The sequence below is a fragment of the Lepisma saccharinum genome, chromosome 6 (genome assembly GCF_977018435.1).
Source record: "Lepisma saccharinum chromosome 6, izLepSacc3.1, whole genome shotgun sequence".
NCBI lineage: Eukaryota > Metazoa > Arthropoda > Insecta > Zygentoma > Lepismatidae > Lepisma > Lepisma saccharinum.
This window is the reverse complement of record NC_139234.1, coordinates 30,988,552-31,010,037: the sequence shown is the minus strand read 5'-3', so window position 1 is coordinate 31,010,037 and position 21,486 is coordinate 30,988,552. Positions and strand designations below refer to the sequence as shown.

At 37.4% G+C, this 21,486-nt stretch overlaps 2 protein-coding genes across 2 annotated transcripts in view; both read right to left on the bottom strand.

Moving 5' to 3' along the window:
- The window catches only part of LOC145988663 (uncharacterized), a 57,832-nt gene extending 44,682 nt beyond the window's left edge, over positions 1 to 13,150 (bottom strand). The window contains exon 1 of the mRNA XM_083123725.1: positions 13,061 to 13,150. The gene's annotated coding sequence lies outside the window, so the exon portion shown is untranslated. The remainder of the gene's footprint in view (positions 1 to 13,060) is intronic.
- A 2,971-nt stretch (positions 13,151 to 16,121) lies between these two features.
- On the bottom strand, positions 16,122 to 20,783 carry LOC145988659 (uncharacterized). Its single transcript, XM_083123721.1, has 2 exons — positions 20,696 to 20,783; positions 16,122 to 17,871 (listed from the first exon to the last, which is right to left on the bottom strand). Exon 2 carries the CDS (start codon positions 17,848 to 17,850, stop codon positions 16,594 to 16,596), a length of 1,257 nt encoding a protein of 418 aa, XP_082979847.1. The 5' UTR covers positions 17,851 to 17,871; positions 20,696 to 20,783; the 3' UTR covers positions 16,122 to 16,593.
- Positions 20,784 to 21,486: the final 703 nt, after the last annotated feature.

Sequence of the window (21,486 nt, the reverse complement as noted above, 5' to 3'; positions counted from 1 at the left end):
ATTAACATTTTACTTTGGATATTATGTGAATACATTAATCGTGATGGAGGGAGAAAACACACCGGAACGACAAGTGACCGGCGTGTCGCTTGAGAATTTCACCAATCGAGCGTAGGCATGTGCGGCCTGTCATGCCGCTACGGTGTGAAACGTTGCTGCTGATTGGCTCGTTCCCAAGCGACATATGTTGCTTGTCGCTTCGGTGTGAGTTTTCCCTAAGAGGGCGAGTGACAATGAATTCAATTACATCTTCATAGCTTGTTCATGACTGAAAGAAGCTACTCGTGTCGCATGTCGCTCGGACTGGGACTTTCTCTTAATATCGTGTATCATGTCGACTCGGTTTGTTGTTCGTGCATGTTTTGCTTTAAACTGAATAGGCTCTTGTTGCTTGATGTGAATGTTCCGTGTCGCTTGGGAACGAGCCAGTCAACAGCAACGTTTCTCAATATAGCTGCAGACCGAAGTGACAAGCGACACACACCTCTAGAGAACAATCCAATCAACAGAAACGTCTCACACAAGCCTGCGTTCAATTGGTGAAATCCTCAAGCGACACAGATATTTCACACCGTCTAAAGCAAAATATTGACTGTGCATGCGCGAACAACAGGCCAGGGCGACACGATGGACGGTATGAAAAAGAACTCAGTCCTAGGGACACACAAGCAAAAGACAACACAAGCTGAATGGTTGATCGTTTATTACTGAGAGCCAGTTACCAAGAGACACGTGTCGCTTGTCGCGTGTTGCTTCGATATCAAATATCCCTAAAAGTAAGCAGCTTTTGAAGCAGAATAAGTAGCTTATCACACTAAACGCATCAACATGTTTATTTAGAACGAATATAGACAGACACAAAGGACCCATATAATATAGAAAACGACATATAGCAGTATATAATATACACACAACAAAATCATTACACAATACATACTTTTCAGTTCTGTTTAGCACGCTTTCTTCTGTAAGCTTTCCTAACTTTCTTGTGATTTTCTTCTGGCGTTGCTCTGTAAAATGCCCAACTGTAGTCAGCCATCATGCTAACACTCCAATGTCCTTGATACCTTTTCTCCATATCCCTCATGTCCTGATGGAACCGTTCGCCTTGTTCCTCACTTAATTCACTGAGATTTTGTGGATAGTTATCAAGGTGTGAATGCAAAAATTGTAATTTGAGATTCATGTTGCAACCCAGCTCTTGAAATTTAAGTGACATGTTCTCAACAACTTCTCTGTAATCAGGACTTTTGTGGTTCCCCAAGAAGTTCAACACTACACTTTTAAATGCTATCCAAGCATCTCTTTCAACTACAGTCATTGTTTCCTCGAAGTCTTTATCATTCATTAATTTCCTAATGTCTGGTCCAACAAAAACACCTTCTTTCACTTTGGCGTACGACAGGGATGGAAATTTGTTGCATATGAACTGGAAACATTGTCCTTCCTTGTTAAGTGCCTTCACAAATTGTTTAATCAGCCCTAATCTGATATGCAGAGGAGAAAGTACAACTTTATCAGGACTGACTAAATGTTGTTGTACGATGTTCTTTGAACCCGGGTTCAATGTTTTCCGTATTGGCCATTCTCTTCTTTCCTAGTGGTAATATTGTGCCCTACTATCCCACTCACAGATGTAACATGGCATTTTCGTATATCCACATTGTAGTCCAAGTAAAATGCTCAAAACTTGAAGATCACCACACACCAACCAACCATGATCCTCATATTTAATTTTATTAAGAACAAGTTGCATATTGCTGTAGGTTTCTTTTAGTGACACAGAATGAGCAATATTACATATTCCATTATGTAACAGAACAAATTTTAAACTTGTTTTATTCGAGTCAATGAATAGCCTCCAATCAGTTGAAAGACAAGGAAAATTTAACTTAGTCAGCAAACCGGACACATCACAACAAAACACGAGAGAATCTTGTTTCGGGAAATAAGGCACAAACTCTTTTTCTCGGTGTCTATACAAGGAAAATGTTGTTCCACAAGCCAGCAAGTTATTTTCGTTAAGTCTGGAACCAAGAAGCTCAGCTGATTCTTTAGATAAATTTAGGTCTCTAACTAAATCATTGAGTTCGCTTTGAGTGAACGGTATAGGGTCACGAGATCCGTGAGGGGGGTCATAAATGTCATCTTCCATTTCACTTCCTTCCACTGAATCACTTAGTGAACCAGGATCACTTACACAATCAAGACTTGATGGAGGTGTTGGTACAGGCAAGTCTGGACCGTGCAACACAGGTCTCATTGCAGAGGGAATATTGGGATACACTATCCTTTTCTTGTTTCTAATATTTCGACCTACAATTTCACAGGAACAGAAGTAACAATCATTGCTGTGATCCTGAGGCTCCCTCCACACCATAGGTATTACAAATGGCATAGATGGCCGCTTTCCCGTGCTCCAGTTTCGTAAAGATTCCACACATGATCTACATACCTTGTGTGGGGCCCACGATTTATCTTGATCTCCTAGTTTCATTTTAAAGTATGCGTAATATGCTCTTCTTACAAAATCTGTAATTTCCTGTCTCTGTACCCGGGGAACAAATTCACCGCAGATGTACAAAAACATATCTGGGCTATTTAGACAACCACGAGATGCCATGGCCACACCATGCAAATTAGGACTTTTGAGAGTTACATATAAAACTAATTTTAAATGATATATCAATGTTTTACATAGTATTATTTTCAGCATTTAGGCAAGAAACATATTAATTAATTTAAATAAAACAAAACATCTCTGTATTTAAAGCTTGTTCGTCTTTATTACTTGTTGAATAATTTTGAAACTTACCAGTGACATCTAGCGACAATCACTTCAATTGCACTGAAACGTGCATACCACAACCCACATATAAAAATCGTGAATTGTAAAAAATTCTTGCGTGATGTGAGAAAACTAATGCCAGTTTCGGCATCAGCAAGTTCAAATGCATGTAAAACACCCAAAATTATAAAAACAACAGAACCCATGCGGCCCTGTGTTATTACTAAATCAATTTTTGTATTTTCCATCTAATATCTTATTATATTTAGCTCTTGCCAGTAGGCACTTTATCTTCTTATGTACATATTTTTTTTGGCCTCCATCTCATCAGACTTATCATTCATTAATTTCCTCAATTATCTCATCCAACTCGTTTGCATTTCCACCCTTCTACACAAGAGTTGTAGCTTTCGTGGCGACGTCAATCGACGTTAGCTTCCATCGTATACATTGCTCTCATCTTCAGGGATGAGATGATGTTGCTATGTATGTGCTCAAAACGTTGGAAGATAACGCCGATTTAATCTGGCTGGTACACCTGTTCTAATCCTCCTACATGCTAAATTGAAACAACAATCTTTCGTAATCATTAAACAGGATGGAATAAATAGCGAGGAGGCTTTTGTAATATTAATAATTTGAATTACATCCCCATTAAAAATTGAGCACTCTCGATGGCGCAGTGGTAGCGTCGTCGCCTTGTAATCAAGGGATCCCGGGTTCCATGCCTGGCCCAGTCCCAATTAGCCTTACTGTGCATAAAGTGGACTTAAAACACCAAATCAATAAATCATTAAGAACTCATTTTAAAATTTTATAATGAATTTCGGGTGAAAGATTCAATATACTAACCTCCATTATTAATTCAATGCCTAGAGAATTATAAAAAATGGGGGGGGGGGTTGTATTTATATACACGAACGCTCGGGAGCCAATATAAGTTTACAACCTGCAAATCGGGTTTTCTCTACCGATTCAACCAATTCAATATCTCCAATGTTGTTTGTGTTGCACCTGATTCAAAATCGGTCATAATTTATTTCGGAAATTAGTTTTGGGAGGATAAAGACCATCGATAGGAGAACTTGACTGCCGTTCGATTCCCGGAGGAGAGGGTGAGGAAAGTGGGCTCTCCCACTGCATGGGGTGCATCTACGTACAAGGAACTATACTATATAACTACGTCGGAGCATAGAGACGATTTGCATCGCCTCTATAAATAACCGAGACTGTGAATATGTAAAGAGCCACCACCACCCACCTACCAATATGCCTTCAAAACACATTGCATAATGCAGGTGGGTGGCTTTACCAATTTCTTTCAAATACAAGTAGTTAATTATAGTAACAAAACATCTTTTTATACATAATTGGATTTTTCAAAATTACAATAAAATAACAAAGCAACCAATTTTGTTGTAATTCTATAAAGAATAAGTTAACATAGGCCAGAATCGGTAAACTTCCCGTTCGGACAAATGTCGCAGTTGAAGTAGTGGTCTTAACAGGTAAAAAACTGCTTACTGACACGTAATCTGACTTAAATTTGGCATAAAGCAGTCTATTTTTTAGTTGGAAAGACCTTGTGACATTTGTCGAGCCGGGATGAAGTTCTTCATAACTAATTGGATAAAGAAAAAGGAAAATTTAATTCGTAACAGTACTAACGGACTTATTACGCCATTCGCATGATGTAATTAATAAACACAATAATTCTAATTACATGATTATTAAAAAGCAAACATTTCTTTGTAAATAATAATGTAAAATGCCTGTTTTTGACCAATCCCTCCCCTGTTGTAGGTTTGTTATCCATGAAATATCAATCTGGAATTTTTTGTTTCACAGGTACCTGTCATAGAGTAATCTTTACGCTGTAAATATCAATTTTTTTAGCTCCCCGATCGGAGACATCTGGGCTCAAAATTTTGAAAAAGAGAATCAAGAAACGATCAAGGAGCTATAACAGTAATTCAGCCGAAATACTCTGATATTACATAACTTCCCTAACAAAAATATCCTAAACTTTAAATTTTGGTCCAAATCAATATGTTGAAAAATTACACGAAACATACAATGTAGCTTGAAATGTACTGAAAACAATGTTTTTTACCCAAGCTATCATTTTTCTTAGATGAGTTATCATAATTACTGCAACTGTCTACAAAGGCTAAAAATGCCGCAAATCATAAGTCAAACAGGGCCGCAATTTTTAAACAAAGTCATGTAAAGGAAAATACTACCCTTGCATAGGGGTTACAACAACAAAAATATAGGCTATATAAATAGAAAAAGTTGACCATTTTCTCAATTATTATCTTTTTGGACCACAGGTTATTAAATGACCATATTTTGCTTTAGACCTAATATTAATTAAAATATGCAAGTTTGATTAAATTAGCGCATATATTGCGTATCAGTGAAAGTTTTATAAAAATAGATCAAATACATTCACAGAGTCGGTTTTATGCAAGGATAATGTTGGAAAATTTTCCGCTTGAAATCATTCACACTGAAAATCGAAACCTGGGTTTACTACGTGGCAGTCCGATGTCATATTTTCTCTGCTATTCTCATATATCAGTATTTACTCAGTTCCATATTTTTTAACATTCACATTCAGAACATAAACACCCATGTCTTACTCGGGATTCGAACCCGGGACCCCTGCTGTCGTAGCGCGCTGTGCTAACTACCTCGCCCCGGAGGTCAAATAGTAGACTACTGGGACTCCTTATTCGTTGAAGAGAAGCTTCCACAATTATGTATGTTACAAGCCACATATTGTTGTTGCTGTCTGGAATTTTGACACGAAATGGTAAGATCAGCTTTTGACAATGAAGATGCCAATCGACCCGAACAGCAAAACCTAGGACATGTCTGAGAAAAGAAATGACAAGGGTTTTACGACCTGTCAATCACTAACTGCCCGTGTACCGGAGGAGACGTGTTCTTGAGGGCCTCGCGAAGCGGGCCTGGACAAAACATCTGGTGGTGTAAACGCTGTGCGCGCTCTATCGGCAGAAGGAAGGCGAATTCGCAAAAGGCCTTTCCATGATATACAGTCTTAATCACTACGTATACGGTGGAGGCCAAGGCGGAAATAAATATCAGTAAGAATAAAAATTCATTACAACTTACCCTTCCTGGAGACTGATGATTTTGAAGACGATGCTACCCACTGTCGTCTTTTTCTCGCTGCACTTGCTTCCATGGACTTGAGTTTCATTAGTTTATTCAAATGCCGAATTCTAATAAAAGTTCTTGTTCTGACATACAGGGAAAAATTCTTTTCGTTAACTTCAGGAAATTTTGACTGAAGTACTGTCTTTAGAGTGTCCATAACTTCATGTTGCTTGGAAACAGTTGACCCATGGAAGGATGCAAACACAATCTCAAATTGAATAACTTTTTCCATATCCGAACCACTACGTGCCTCCACCGGGTACCGAACCCGGAATCCCTCGATTATAAGGCGATGACGCCACCACTACGCCATCGGGGAGGCCCTCAAAATAGAAATAGATGAGAACGTTAATAGGTTCAGTAACGATCCCACTACCCAGCGAAGGTTTAAGGCTCGAGTCCCGCCTGGACATTGTGTCCATTTGGGGGTGTCCATCTATTTCATCTATTCATTACTCATCCTCGCCTTCCAATTAGGTAAAAGTTACAGGAAAGCAACTCAAAAATAAGAAAAAAAGATTTGCCTCGTAATGACGCAATTTGACATGGACGTCCGCAAGATTTTTTCACAGGAGAGGCAGCAGTGCTCAAAGAGGGACAGGTTTTGGAATGTTCTCTCTGTAGTTAAGAAAATCCTCTTAAAGAAAATTCCCCCCACTAAGATAAATTGCATAGACATCCTCCACCCACTGCATTTTCTCTATGATTTTGCAATATACTCGTACTTATTATGTTATGCAGCAAGTAACTTCAATTAATTCTTGTCAACAATAAGCCGCCCCTGCAAAGAAGTTGCTGAAATTCTACTGCTGGAAATTTTTAAAATACAACACTACCTGAATATATGTACAATATATTGACATAATTTGATGCATGTTTCTTTCGTATCAAAAAAAAAACAACAAAAAAACATTAGTATTATTAAAACTGATGGCAATATTTGCATTCATACGGCTTAGACGTTTATTATTGCGTAACTGTAACTTCATAATAATAATAGTTTTACTCACACGCACACAATATATATATATATATATATATATATATATATATATATATATATATATATATATATATATCCTGAGTGCCCAATTGTATTAATTTCCACGTAGTACACCCTGGACTGCATTTTACATACTAGTGACTAGCGAGGCTCTGGCGTCTGGACTCGTGGCCATTATGATCCTTGGTGGGGCTCGTATTGTGTTGTCCTTACATGTTTATGATTGTCCCTTCAACCACCTCATCTTATGACGATTCATCCTCATCTTCGCGATTAGCCAGAAGTAGAAGAAAAACGAATAATAATAAATCAATATGTATGTATGTGTCGTTCATTTAAAGACGAATTTCTACTGGGTTGATCGCTACTATGAGGATGAATGATGAACTAATGAGTTGAGAATGAGACAAACATTGCTATATGCCTTACTATGGTTCAAACTGGGGCCTCTGGCTTCCTAAAGCGTTATGCTGTCATGGAGACCCGTTATATACATGTAGAGGGACTTACTTAATACTTTCCGTTCAATCTTACTCTCTCGATCCTGTTGCAGTTATGTCCACGCTATAATTAGTTAAGTTAGTAAACTATTTGCATGAAAATATGCACACGAGACTCTACTCCCACCCCCTCCAGCACACACACAGGCATTTAAAATTGTTTCACTTTACGATTTTTCGGGTGTTCTATCTATCGTGCTCGTCCCAAGATGAGACTCTCATCTAATAATCATTTAACTTCGTTGCTGTGTCTCGTAATCAAGGGGTCCCGGGGTCGATACCCGGTGAAGGCACATGGTGGTTCGGATTCCACTTTAACCTGTAGGTCCAGTCTCGATTAGCCTTACTGTGCATAAAGTGGACTTAAAACACAAAATCAACCAATCAACCAACCAACCAACTTTATTGATGCGTGTAGAAGTGTAGACAAATAGTGTTAAAGAACCAAAGACATTGATTCCCTTTTTGCTGAATTCAGCATGAATTTGTTCGTTTGCCATCCTCAGTTAACTTGAGAAGGCACGGGAAAGCAGTGAAGAAGAACTACATGTTTTGAACATTGCTTCCCAAGAGTTATAATCGCCTCTATGAGGCGATAAACTTGTATGATTTTACATGCTATTAAGCGGCCCGCAGCTGAGGGGTCCCCTTTTTAGACGTCACTCTAGCAGAAGACCTTCGCGTGCCACTGTAGCGCGGGAAGCCGGAATAGCACCCCCTGGGTGAAACTTTCGAATTACTAGCAGCCACCGACGATACTTTCGCGAACGCGAGAGTGTGGCTAATTCCGCGATGGAATATAGTTCCCTGTTTCATTTGCATTTTCCTCCGTCGCTGCAGTTCTTCCTCTACAATTTACCCATCCTTAGTGCAGCACACGAAACATAGGTGTACTTTGGCCGTATGTTATGCGTTAGAGTAGACAAGATGCGAAAGGTTGTTTTACATTTCAATTTGATATAGCAAAAAAATATATAAAAGGTGTAATTGAATTTTTCTTACTACAAGGAAGTGTTATGGTGTTCTCTGTGTGCAACGTCACCATTTTATTCCTTTTCTAAAATATAAGTTAATCACTCTGTATTTTACTTACAAATAGCGAACAATAGTATTCGCAAAAATATAACTTCCACCCAGAAAATACGAAACACGCGCTGAGCCTCGTTCCTTCTTCACAGAACATTCTAGGAACACCGAACACCCTCAGACTGCTTTTGTTTTGATTTCTGTCTGTCCCTGAGGCAAGTTTGACTACTGAAATTGTCTGTGTAGTACTAGCCAGTAGCGTACGCAGGATTTCATCAAGGGGGGTGTTATTTCGAAAACTTTCTACAAATTCACATTACCATTGTTTTATTATACTTTAATAATAATAATAATAAATTAATAATTCTTATAATTAATTAGTTTAATTACTACTAATAATTACTATTAATGCAGTTGCTATTTATGAAAGAAATATAACAAAATTACATTTCTTTTGTTTCTTTGTTACAAAATAATTGTCTATATTCCTTTCCCGGATTCTCTGGAGTAAGAGAACGCGAACGCGTTCTGTGCGCATGTTGAAGGGTGTGCGCCTCGTCCAATGAACGCGCGGATAGGGAGGGGCATCCACGGGAGGGGGCTCATTCGCCGTCCAGTAGTTCCGTAGTAAACATGTCAGCTCGCAAGTCTAGGGGAACTCTGCATTCAGGAGAGCGCCTCATAGTGTTGAATGTGTTCGAGAACAACTTGTTTCAAAAGTTTAAACACATGGCTTTGTTTTTTTTTTACAAATGTTTAAAACAAAGTGTTTTAAACATGTTTTTCAGACATGTTTAAAACACACTTTGATACATGATGTTTCAAAGTTTGTGGTTATTTGCATGTTTTTTGAAAATGTATGTTTAAATTTGTTTTAATTTTTTTCTGTTCTTCGTAGCATCAAAAGACAAATAAACGTGCAATATTATTTGTTATTTGTGTAAAACAATACACTGGCCATTGTTAAGAATAAAAGAAGAAATTGGCAGCAGAAAGTGTTTTCCTTTACGGCCGTTACACCGCGCGCAGCACTTCGTTGCTTTCATCCCGCACCCTTCCCCACCTAGTCTGGCCCCGCCCACAAGCTTTCCCCTCTGCGCGCCGCTACTCCAGAGAATCCGGAAAAGCAGTATAGTCAACGGTTATTTGTATATGATAAGTGAGACATTTTAAGTGTGAAGAAAATCCATAAAAACAAACAAATATATTAAATTTATTGAAATAATCGAAATATGAAACTCATTCAAGGAGCCGCGCTGGTCTAGTCTGACAACTTCGTGGGATATCCGGGTTCGGTTCCCGGAATTGGTTGGAATTTATCCAGCCTTGTCTCCGCACCCAGCCTAATATCAATGGGTACCTGAGAGCAACCCTGAGGGATGAAGGCTGCCGGGGCATGGTGCTGATCATATCACCTGCAAAATAGATCTAGAATCTTTGGGGCCCACCACACCACTACGTGTGCCTTCATGGCACGGTGCTATATGCATATACTGTCGCACATACGTTACCTTTACCTATGGAACTCGCCCAGGATGATGATGAAGCGCGAGAATACATGTTGCTAAATTCCACTGAGTCTATGTTTTCGTTGAGAAGTAAGTTTATAGACATTCCAACACATTTATCACTTCTAGGTGATTCACAAAGCACTTCTTCAACATTATTTAATAATGTGGATGTAGACTCAGCATCACTTGAGAGTTCACAAGGGGATGTGAAATCGGGAAGAACGTTTGCAATAAGGTCGGCACACTGCGACGAAGCAAGGAATTTTCACAATTCTCGCGAGAGTCACTGCGCGACTTTTTACAAAGAAAATTGCAAAATTGAACTTTGCGGCCGCTTAGATTGTGTGTGGAATGTTGTGTTTTTTTATGCTGCATGTGAATAATAATTCAAATTATTATTATTATTATTATTATTATTATTATTATTATTATTATTATTATTATTATTATTATTACTGTCGCAGATCTTTGACTGTGATAAATCAGCCATTTTTAATTTTTTTCTACATCATTTTCCATAATATTTCAAAAGCTCAAGGGGGGGGGTTTAAACCCGGTAACCCCCCCCTTGCGTACGCCACTGGTATTAGCCCTCCAGCGACTCAGCTTGGGTTGGAATTTCCTATGTGCGATTGTTTTGATGATGGTTATTCCGTGTTGTTACCAACAAATTCCAAAATCTGTATTCTGTTTTTTAACGCCACTTTTCAGTCCTCCTCGATATCGTAGTGGATAACGCTGTCTGTCGCCTTCTGATGAAGGGAACCGGGTTCAGAGGCGCAACTACGAATTAAATTATAATTAATTAAAATAATAATTTTAATAATAATAATGCTAATAATAATTATTATTGTTATTATTGATTTGCTATATTTTACTTCGCTTTTGTTCCACTTTTGGCTAATTTGTGAAGATGGGGATGAGTGATGATATGATGAAATTGATGAATGGACACCCACAAACATCCATACCCAAGCCGGGATTCGAACCCGGGACCAACATTATTATTATTAGTAGTAGTAGTAGTAGTAGTGGTAGTAGTATGAAAGACGTTATTACCCTCATAAATTTTGCAAAATGGGGTAGAAGTCGATGCTATAGCATACGTATGTGTTCGAACAAACGATTTGAATTATTTTTTCAACACGTTCAATTTCACATTAATAATGGACAACAAGCACACAAACTATTTTTGAAAGACAGAAAATGCTTGATAAATGCATTCCAAACATTTCATTTTTTTTTACATTAACATGTATAACTATGGTGCACGATATATGCTTCACACATATGCAACATGGAGCGACGTGGACCGTAATCATGAATTTTGCGAAACAACTTTTTCTTAGTATTGGGTGGTCTTACAAAATACAATATTGGTCTTGTTTGAAAGCTCTTTGAATCTGTTTTAAAATCCATTATCGTTGTCAATTCAATTTGAGAAACCGATTTTATGCAGATTTTTATTCAGCGGAGTAAAGATGACGTGGCAACACTGCACACAGCGATATCCTTTAAATCATGGAAACTGCAGGCTGTCACTGCAAGCGGTGTTGCCACAGCAGTGCGTACAGCTTTACTCCTCTGAATAAAAAATGAAAAATCTGTATAAAATCGGTTTCTCAAGGTGAATTGACAACGATAATGGATATTAAAACAGATTCAAAGAGCTTCCAAACAAGGCCAATATTGTATTTGAAAGACTACCGAATAGTAAGAAAAAGTTGTTTCTCAAAATTCATGATTACGGTTTTTTGACAAATTTTGAAAACGTTTAAAAACTTTCTGCCTGCACCATACCAAAATGTCATCACGATCGGGCAACCAGTTTTTGATTTAGAGAATTTCAAAAAGAGCGATCGTTGCAAAACTAAAGAAAAACGGCCCTTTTTTCGTTCTCACGACTACTCGAAAAAAAGGTCAACATAGATTAACGCAGAATTGAAAAAGCTAAATTTTGATGTAACTCGTTTTATTGTAGATCTACTGGTTAATTCTTAATTGCAGAAAAGCCAGTCCGAATTAAACAACAAATTCTTGGTGAAGTTATACTTGGCAACACTGTTATTATTCATCCATTCTTAGTTGTTCCGCACTTGAGATTTGAAGTTATAATCGGAGCTGATTTCTTTCATGAATATCAAGCCAATATTGATTTCGAAAAGGGACTTTTGAATTTCACGAATCAAGATGAGAAATATGCAGTTCCATTTCGCAAGAGCGATGTTTCCATTCAGCCACGTATTATTACATGCATGATTCAAGAACCTATTTTGCCATTAAATGATGTAGATCATATTAATCATTCATTAGAACCATATTGTGATGACGTCAACGTAAACGCTTGCCAAACAATAAATAAGGAAGCTCTAAAGTTGCCCACGCGCACGGAATATTATTCCGAGGAAGAAATTAAAAACATTGTTTGTAAACAAGAAGATTTAGATAAAGGCAAGACATTTCATTTGAGTGTGGATTCGTCATCCTATGGAGTTGGGGCATGTTTATATCAAAATGATGAAGATGGAAATCAACATGTTATTGCTTTTATCTCACGCACTTTAACCGCAACTGAGAAAGTATATGCTGCGACAGAGCGTGAGATGCTCAGCCTAATTTATGGAATCAAGAAATTAAGGCATTTCCTCGAAGGAAAACATTTTATTGTGGAAACAGATTGCAAGGTGTTGACACACTTGTGGAATTGTTCTTTCACTAACAAGAGAATACAAAGATGGTGTTTACAAGATTTGTATTTTGACATTAATATTGTGCCAGATTTTTTTAAGTAGAAATCCGGTTAATACTGACACTGGAGTGACGGAATGTCACACGGAAACCATTGACACTGAAGAAGTGATCGCAGCAATTGATTATGACATTGATACGAGGGTGGACAATATAGATAATAGTTTAAATATAAAAAAGTTCAAGCTGTCATTATGCTGCGTGCTTTATCAGTATAATTTTGATTCGATCGCGTTATTACACCCATAACGCCACGTATAGCTAAGGTGCGGGTACTACAATTGCGAGATTTACTTACTGTCATTATAAAGTTCCCTGCGTAGTATCTCCACATCCACAACAGTCGGTGCTACTAGCTTCTGCAAATTGCGTTGTGTGGTCGTGCACGATGAAGCACGAGGAATGACCTTCATCGTGATTGGTAGAGAGAATCATAACATCTCTGACGGAGCTCAAGGACGAGAAGACAGCGTGCAATCTGTCAGTCACATAATGTGCCTGCAAAATCTGGTTTTGATGTTTGCAAACTTTGTTTTACACCAAGGTTCGAACTCTTGGAGGGGAAAGGAGGGGAATGCCCCCCCTCACCAACAATCTTGGCCTAAAAAATTCCCCCACCAAAAATTTCCGGGGGGATAGTTTTCTGTTATAACAACAAAACATACGCAATTAGTTTTGACTTCAAATATACTTTACTAAGGATAATGTCAAAAAAAAACACAAAGTAGCGCGGTTCTGAGTGTTGAATGATTCATCTCTCTCTCTCTCTCTCTCTCATGTTCATTAACAGATCTACATCAACAACAATATATGCACAGTAAAAGTAAAACGAGAATTGCAATACAAATATAACTATGTCAATTAATTTATATTAATAGAAAGCAAAAATTAAACAAAAGATTACACACATGAAATCTATTTCAACTATTTTTGAACTGTTTTGACATCTTTAACCAGTTAGTAAAGGAATTCTAAATATTTGATAAAACAATATCAAATTAATTCTTTTATATGTATTTAATACTAATGTATTTTTAAATATTTAGTAATTTACTTTTATATTTAATAACATTATAAATATGTATCACAATTTTCATGTATACATAGCCTATACATATATAATATAGTATATGTATAATTTGTGTGCCTGGGTGTGTATAGACTACAATCTTCCTCCTTCAACCCCCCTCCCACCAATCTTCAATGATTTAGCACCCTGTTTTAGACTTCTGGGTTGTAACAACTCATTTTCTTTTAATGAGCTCCTTACAGCCCAGAAGTGTCCGTCGATTTTACAATTTATATGAAATTAATTTATCTGCGAAATTTGTTTATAAATCCCATATTTGTTGCAGCCCAAAGGAAACCAATTTACTCTGATGACTCGGTCTGATTGATGACTTAGTGTCGGTGCACAATCGGGCGTCGTTCAATTTCCTGATCACGTCCGAATCCCAATCGGGGATTTCACACAACAAAGAACATATCTAGGCTATTCGGGAAATAGCAAGTAAAAAAAAATCAATTTTACTGCACACAGTCATTTATGCTTATTATTTTCATTGCAAGCATCGTACACATCATGTTCGATCATCGTTGTTTAGAATCTTTGCACAATGTAAAATGATACCTACAATGTTTTCTTTAATTGGTTCAGCGAACTGGCGTATGCAGGAGAGTAGGGGGAGCTGATGGGGCTAGAGTCTCTCCCGAAATGGTGAGAAAAGCTAAATTTTCAAATGAAAGCAGTAAAGAGCTTGCGAGAAACCAAAGTGACCCCAGATTACCATTCTTGTCTTTGAACAACTTTTAAAACGAAGGTAAAAATGGTAATTACAAAATATTTTATGCTGTACCCCCCCCCCCCTATCTTCTCAAGCAGGCCACTATGAAATTTCCACTTTTATATTTCCAGCCTCCGAAAAAAATTCCAACGTACGCTTATTCCTTGGTCCTTACTTGAGAGTGAAGCATCGTTTAAATTTGCGAGTCGATTATTTCCTGTATCTTAATATGGGCTTCGGCGATAGCCTAGGTAGCCTAGAATATACTCGCCTGCATCCAGTAGTTGTCTGCATGCACGGTTGAACAAGTTTGCTGCATTTGAGCATAGACCCATTAATAAAATGAATATATTTTCAAGTCTGGGTTAGTGCCTGTATACTTCAAAAAGAAGAATCTCTCGGGTGCATATGCAGTTACTTATGAACCACTGAGAGGATGTTTCCACCCATCGTCATGCAAGCTGAGTCCATTAAGGAACTTCAGCCTCCATTCGTAAATTGCTGGTGTGATAATCATCCATACAGATATTGAATTTTAATTTCTAAGTTTTAGGCTTCAAGAGGGCTATAAACTACTCTTCTTCACTGGTGCAAGAGTAGGGAGGAGCTGCCATCTTTAAAATGGCAAAAATTCCGTTCTGAAGCTTACTTGATCAATGAGGTCATTTTGTAAATAGCTTTATATTGGAGCTGTATACAATCTGTTATATTAGTTTTGTAGAACTTTTTAGTTTTAATTTGACTATCATGCACACCGAAGTGATAATAGGTAAATGACAAGCGACACTTGTTCCTTTTCACTTCTGTCTCTAAGGACCTCCATGATGGTATAGTAGAAAGGTCATCGCCTTGTAATCAAGGACTTCCGTGTTCGATACCTTGTGGTACATACTGGTTCAGATCCCACTTTAATCTGCAAGTCTAATCCGATTACTCTATCTTTGCATAAAGTGGACTTGAAACTAAAAGTCACTTCGGTCTGAAAACTCGCGATTTAAGATATTAAGAAGGTTAATTAATTAGTTAAGATATTAATAAGGATACTTGTTAATTTCAGTCACAAAATATGAAATACTTATAAATGTACTTTCTTATTTGTCATTACTAATCATACGTGAATATGTTTATATTACTATCGAGTGTTGGATTACGAAAATGAAATAATATTTCAGATCCTCTGGTTCGTTCTTCAAGCCTGCCAATAAAAAAAAACTTACAGTAAAAATATGAATACATTCTAATATATTAATAATAGATTCAATACCACTTGATATGTTAATCACTAGGGCCCGGGACTTTGTTATAACATTTTTTCAATTGGCTTCGGATCTATTATTGGGGTGAGATCTTTACATATCTGATTAAAATCACCCGAAATAGACAAACTTGACAAAGCATATTTTGATATATTTCACCAATTTCGCGTTTTTACAACAAAATTTCTTCAATTTTGTTGTAATGAGACATATTTCTGTATAATTTCTTAATTCTTTCGCACATAATCGGTTATTTCATATTTTTTTCTTCGTAGCTTTAGCACAACGGATAGTTTATATTGTCGATGGCAGGATATAAAAATTACGGAGGAAGAAAAGTGCAGTCTTTTCTTAGTACAGAACAAAAATACCCCCACTTTTTTATCCCGTCGACAATTGATAGCCATGCAAACATTATTGAAGAAAAATGTTCTCTCTCATTGTTGCGCGGAAAGTAAAGAAGTTTCGTTCTCATTTCTTTGCCTTTTTCGCTTTTCACAAATATCAGTCAAAAGTAAAAATAACATTCGGTATATTACAGCCCCTACTCTACTCTATCGGGTATGGGAGAAATTCCAGATTACTGTTGTGCATATTTTTGGCTTTACTGGGAATATTTCTGCATTTTTCTGGCATATTTTTAATTTTTCATGACATATTTTCCAATTTATATGACATAATTACATACATATTTTACAGTTTTATAGGAGATAAAGTCCCGGGCCCTATTAATCACTAACTAAAATAAGCGAACGACTGCTCCTGATAACAGAACGACATTATACTGGTATCTATAAATATCCCCTCTCCTCCATTTCATCTAACACCTCTCCTATACGCGACACCAACACACTGTTTTCATCTCCCGAGTAAATTGGATTATCTTTCACGCTGAAGAAAGCCTCCTCTGTCATTGAGTCCAAATCTGGGACTTGTTCAGGATCAGCAACAATGAAAGGAATTGTGGTGAAGGCTGTGATGATCCCGAACATGTATTTATCTTTCAACTCTTGCCTTAGAGCTTCGAACGTGAACGTCCCAAGGTCTTCACCGAGCATCTTCAAAGATTCTGACAAGGTCTGGTAGTAGATACGAAGGAGATTTTCTAAATGTTTATCACGAAGATCTTTGGAGGTGCTCAGGAACAGGAAGTAGAGGATGTCAATGGCAGGAGATCCGTAACATGATAGTTGGAAGTCCAGGAACTTCACCTCCTTTGGAACCTGAGAATCCCCTTCGTCCTCGTAGCGAAACAATAGATTGTTGATCCAACAATCACCATGATTCAGTATCGCGATTGGTTCTTTCGGTTCGAGAAAAACATTCATTACATCGAAGACGGCATCTTTCAAATTCGCGATCTTTTCTCTGAACCTGTTTCTATCAGTTGATCGTTCCACCAAGGACAGAACATAACTAATCCCCGTTGTAGCAAGAGAACCCAAAACAGTTCTGAATTCTTCTGCGTACAACACATCTTTCATGCACTTCACTTTCTTTTCAAATGCTTCTGGGTTTTCTTTCTTGAGGGCAAAAGACAAAGAATGGAACCTTCCCAACTCCCTCATGACTACCTCGCAGTGAGGAACATCCACCCCCTTCCTCCTGTCAGCCATCTTAAACCCGAACTCAGATAAGTCTTCAAGAATAATCACTTCCTTTCCTTCCGTGCACTGAGAGAAGTAGCAACGCGGTACTGACGAGAAAAGGGAACTAGAAACCTTCTTGAGTTTTTCCAGATTAAGGAACTCAATGAAAACCTCTTCGTACATAGACACTTCTCGGTTGAAAATGGCAGATTCTCTGATAACCTTCGCTCTCGCTCCCTCTTCTGGAAGACATTTCAAAACTAACTTGTAATCTTTTGACCCATGCTTCGTCTTTGCTTTTGCAGATGCTCTGAAGACTATAGTTGTGTAGTTGTCTCCAGCGTTGGTCCCAATGCACACATTGCACTCCTCTACTTCCAGATCTGGGTCTCGTTCCCCTTCCCTTAGTGTTTCCTGGATAAATTCCCTGTTGATCCACAAGTGAGAGTTTTGAATCATGTTCCTCTCCTAAGATGCGACCTGGAAAAGAATTGAATCTATCTTGAGTAAATACTAATATTATTATGAATCTATTATTACGTTATAGTATCTGCATTCCCAGTCCACAATTTCGAAGACTGCTCGTTTCAAGTTCGAGTGGCATGTTACTTTCTGTTCATGATCAGAAAGAACCTCTTATAAGCTGATACAAAGCCACCCGCTGTGTTCCAACCGAACCACAAAATCCTATGGTGAGCCCTGGCTGTCCAGAAGGGTGTAAAATATCCGAAATTTCAATAGCGAAATTAGTTAGTTAATTAATTTTGAGGAAAATGATGCAATAAATTTAAATATCAAACAACAGTTTTCTAGAAGCATCTCATGACAGTGCTCAGGTATGAAAGAGATTAGTCCAGTATTAAATATGGAAAGTCAATGAGTAGTAAATCAACACTAATGACGCAATTTTTATAATTAATATTGAATTTTGTTATTTTGATTGCAATTATTCGGTTCAACATAATACGAAAGTTTGTTCAAAGAAGGTTACCCTAAAATTTAAATGAGTTTAATTTTCTTTTTCAAAAGACAAATGGAACTCTTAAGTTCCTTTTTTATGTCCAAACTGAAATGTAGAATTTACAATGAGGGATGAAATAAATTGTCTGATTTTTTAAAACCTAAAAATATGTATACTGCAACGTGTTCTACAGGACAGTGCAAACATTTCTTCGAAATATGTTATACCTACTGTCCTCCCTCAATAAATTGTCTTTAGGCGAGAATTAAACTATTGGGCGAAATAAACTATTAATTACTAACTAACTAACTATCTAGCCTTCTTAAACCCGAACATTTATGGCTGCAGCAACACAGGCCTTCCATTTGTCCCTATCCTGAGAAAGATCTATCCACTCTTTTCCATCGCTACCGATTTCCTTTAGGTTCATCTCAACGTAATCTCTCCATCTTCGTCTTGGTAAGAGACCAGTAGGAAGGTCATCAGGTTTCTCAACAAGAATTCTGTAAACTCTTCTTCCTCTCTTATTCCTGCCACATGGCCTGCCAACCACAGTCTTCTTGATTTAATCATTCTACTTCCATATTTCAGTTTGTAGTATATAAACAGAAATCTCAGAGTTCCATTTATCTTTTGAAAAATAACTCCCTCATTAAATTTTTAGCGTTGTCTTCTTTGAATAAACATACGCATTATGTTTAACCGAGTAATGACCATAAAAATAAAATTATTCAATAAATGGATTTTTAAAGTTGTATGATTCATTTATGACATTAAATATTACTTGCACCTACCGATTGACCTCTCATATTTAATATTGAAACTAATCATTCTCAATCAGGTTTAACAAAAATGTATTTCAATTAGTAAATTTGAAAATTCATGTTAACGTATCATTAGTATTTCACTCGTAACTGCAAGTTAAATATATATATTTTTAAATGAGCACATTTACCTTAGTTTTTCGTTAAACGTACCATAATAAAGCCTCGTTTACAAAGTATATTTGGTAATGCAGCTAACCAATATCCCGAACAAACACATGAGATATGATTGAGGACTAAAAGTGGTAAACGTTGTAAGTGCCAAAAGCGAAAGTGTTGGGAAATCGCATCGTTCAGCACATCAGCCCGTAAGAACGTTCACACTAGTGACCTCTTTACACGTCCTTTGAACTACTTAGAGGGCTACCAGCCCCATTTCACGTTTACCACATTATAAAGCATGGCACATTTTACAGTGTGGAAAACGGTGTTACCAATTTCAGTCTTCAGTTATCGATTTCGTTTTTCATATAGGCCTACAACTTTTTCATAAGGAAGTTGAAATTGATTTTCGAATGTCAAGAAAACTTTCTCATCGGTTATCTACGAACTTCATTTGCCAGAATCCATTTAAAGTAAGAGCGTTTTAAAATGACGAGTTAAAAATACACACGAAAGCAGACTCTCCTTTTTTGTCCGCAAATTCGAATTCTCTAAAGGGAAAATTATAACTAATTTAAGTTAACCCGTGTAGAAATTTATTTCAACTTAGTTATGTTTAGAAGTAAGAAATAAGAAGAAACTTGTCTCTTAACGTTTTTGGTAAGAAGGAAATGGCAGGTCACGCATTAATTTTAAGAAAGAGTCTCGTAGGGTAAATCTCAGTTCTAAAACTCGAAAACATATTCATATTTACTTCACGTAAAAGTAAACAAATTTATGTTAAAATATTCCGTGAAGGACGATTCGAATTGTTAATTCGAATGGTCCGTCTTAGACAAGTAGACGTGAAAAATGTAAATGTGGTCGTATATTATTACCTGCCATAAATAGAGGGTATAACACGCAACAGGGTATTATACTTTATTTACACTTATCAATAATGAGAAACTAAACCTTATCAATTTGTCAGTGAAGTTACGACAGGACGTTGCAAGAATTTCACTAACCCGAGAACTGAAAATCAACGATTACCAAACTCTTAACAAAAGGCCTGTTAGCCAAAAGTGGCAAAAAAGTGAAGTAAAATAAAGCAAAATCAATCTCAGCAACATGTGAATGGTCCAGTCCAATCTGATTGATTGATTTGGTTTATTTTACTTCACTTTCCTTCCAATCAACAAATCATCCACAGAGAATGGCTACATAGAAAATGCATGGTTACTTCACTCTTGCTTGATTTGTAAGAAAGTGCTAATGGATTGCTCGAGCCTGTTTGGCACAATTTAGATATTATGTTGCAGACCCAATGTAATTTAGCCTCATTGTGATGAAATCAAGTTAAAACGTTGTTTTAGCAAAATTTGGTTTGCTGACAGTCACGCTAAATGACCAAACACAAATTTCAAGATTTACTTACTGTGGCTTCAACCGACCTATGTAGCTATTTCCACCGAAAACAATGCCACCCGCTACAGAGCGCTGAGGATGAAACGCTTTGTCATTGCTGGAGGGAAGATAACAGTGATCTCTTAACACCTCCGATGACAGCACAAGGACAGGGGGAAGCGTGTGCTTTGCCAACCACGTAATGTGCCTATTAAATCTAGCACATCCGCATGTGGAGATGAGCCCTTCATACAGTTCGTACTAATAGGAATACCTTCTGTTACGTCCGGAGTTACTGCAACCTCTGTGGTGGAGTCGTTATGCATTATCGCGTTACTTTAATAAGGTTCCTGTGTTCGATTCTGAGAGCTGCATGTTTGTTTCACAGTTCACCATATAGTCTCCACGCCGCGATTAACCTGCAGGTAGACGTAACTTGCCGTGAAGGCTTATGGGGAAATGTGAACAAACTTGGCTATTTTGTAGAGTTGGTGTGATCGGTACCACGCTCCGACCGCCTTTTCCCTTCACGTTTACCCTCAGACACTTATTTATTAGGGGAACCCCAGAGACACGCCATGAAGAAGCATGGCTGAAAATTTTCCTTCCGAAATCACCCACCTCGTGAACCGAGCTCGGGTCACCCGACTGGACCATACCAACTCTTCTTTCTACTTTTAAAGTAGATGACATCAAGTTGACTCCATATTCCGTCATTTTTCTATTTGTTGTAATAATATAAAGAAATATAGGAATACATATATTATGTAACAGAAACATAAATAAGACACAAGTAAGTCTTCATTACATATATTTATTTTC

What these genes read in the sequence shown, in the direction of transcription:
- LOC145988659 (XM_083123721.1), bottom strand. Translation starts at nt 17,850, where the DNA reads ATGATTCAAAACTCTCACTTGTGGATCAACAGGGAATTTATCCAGGAA.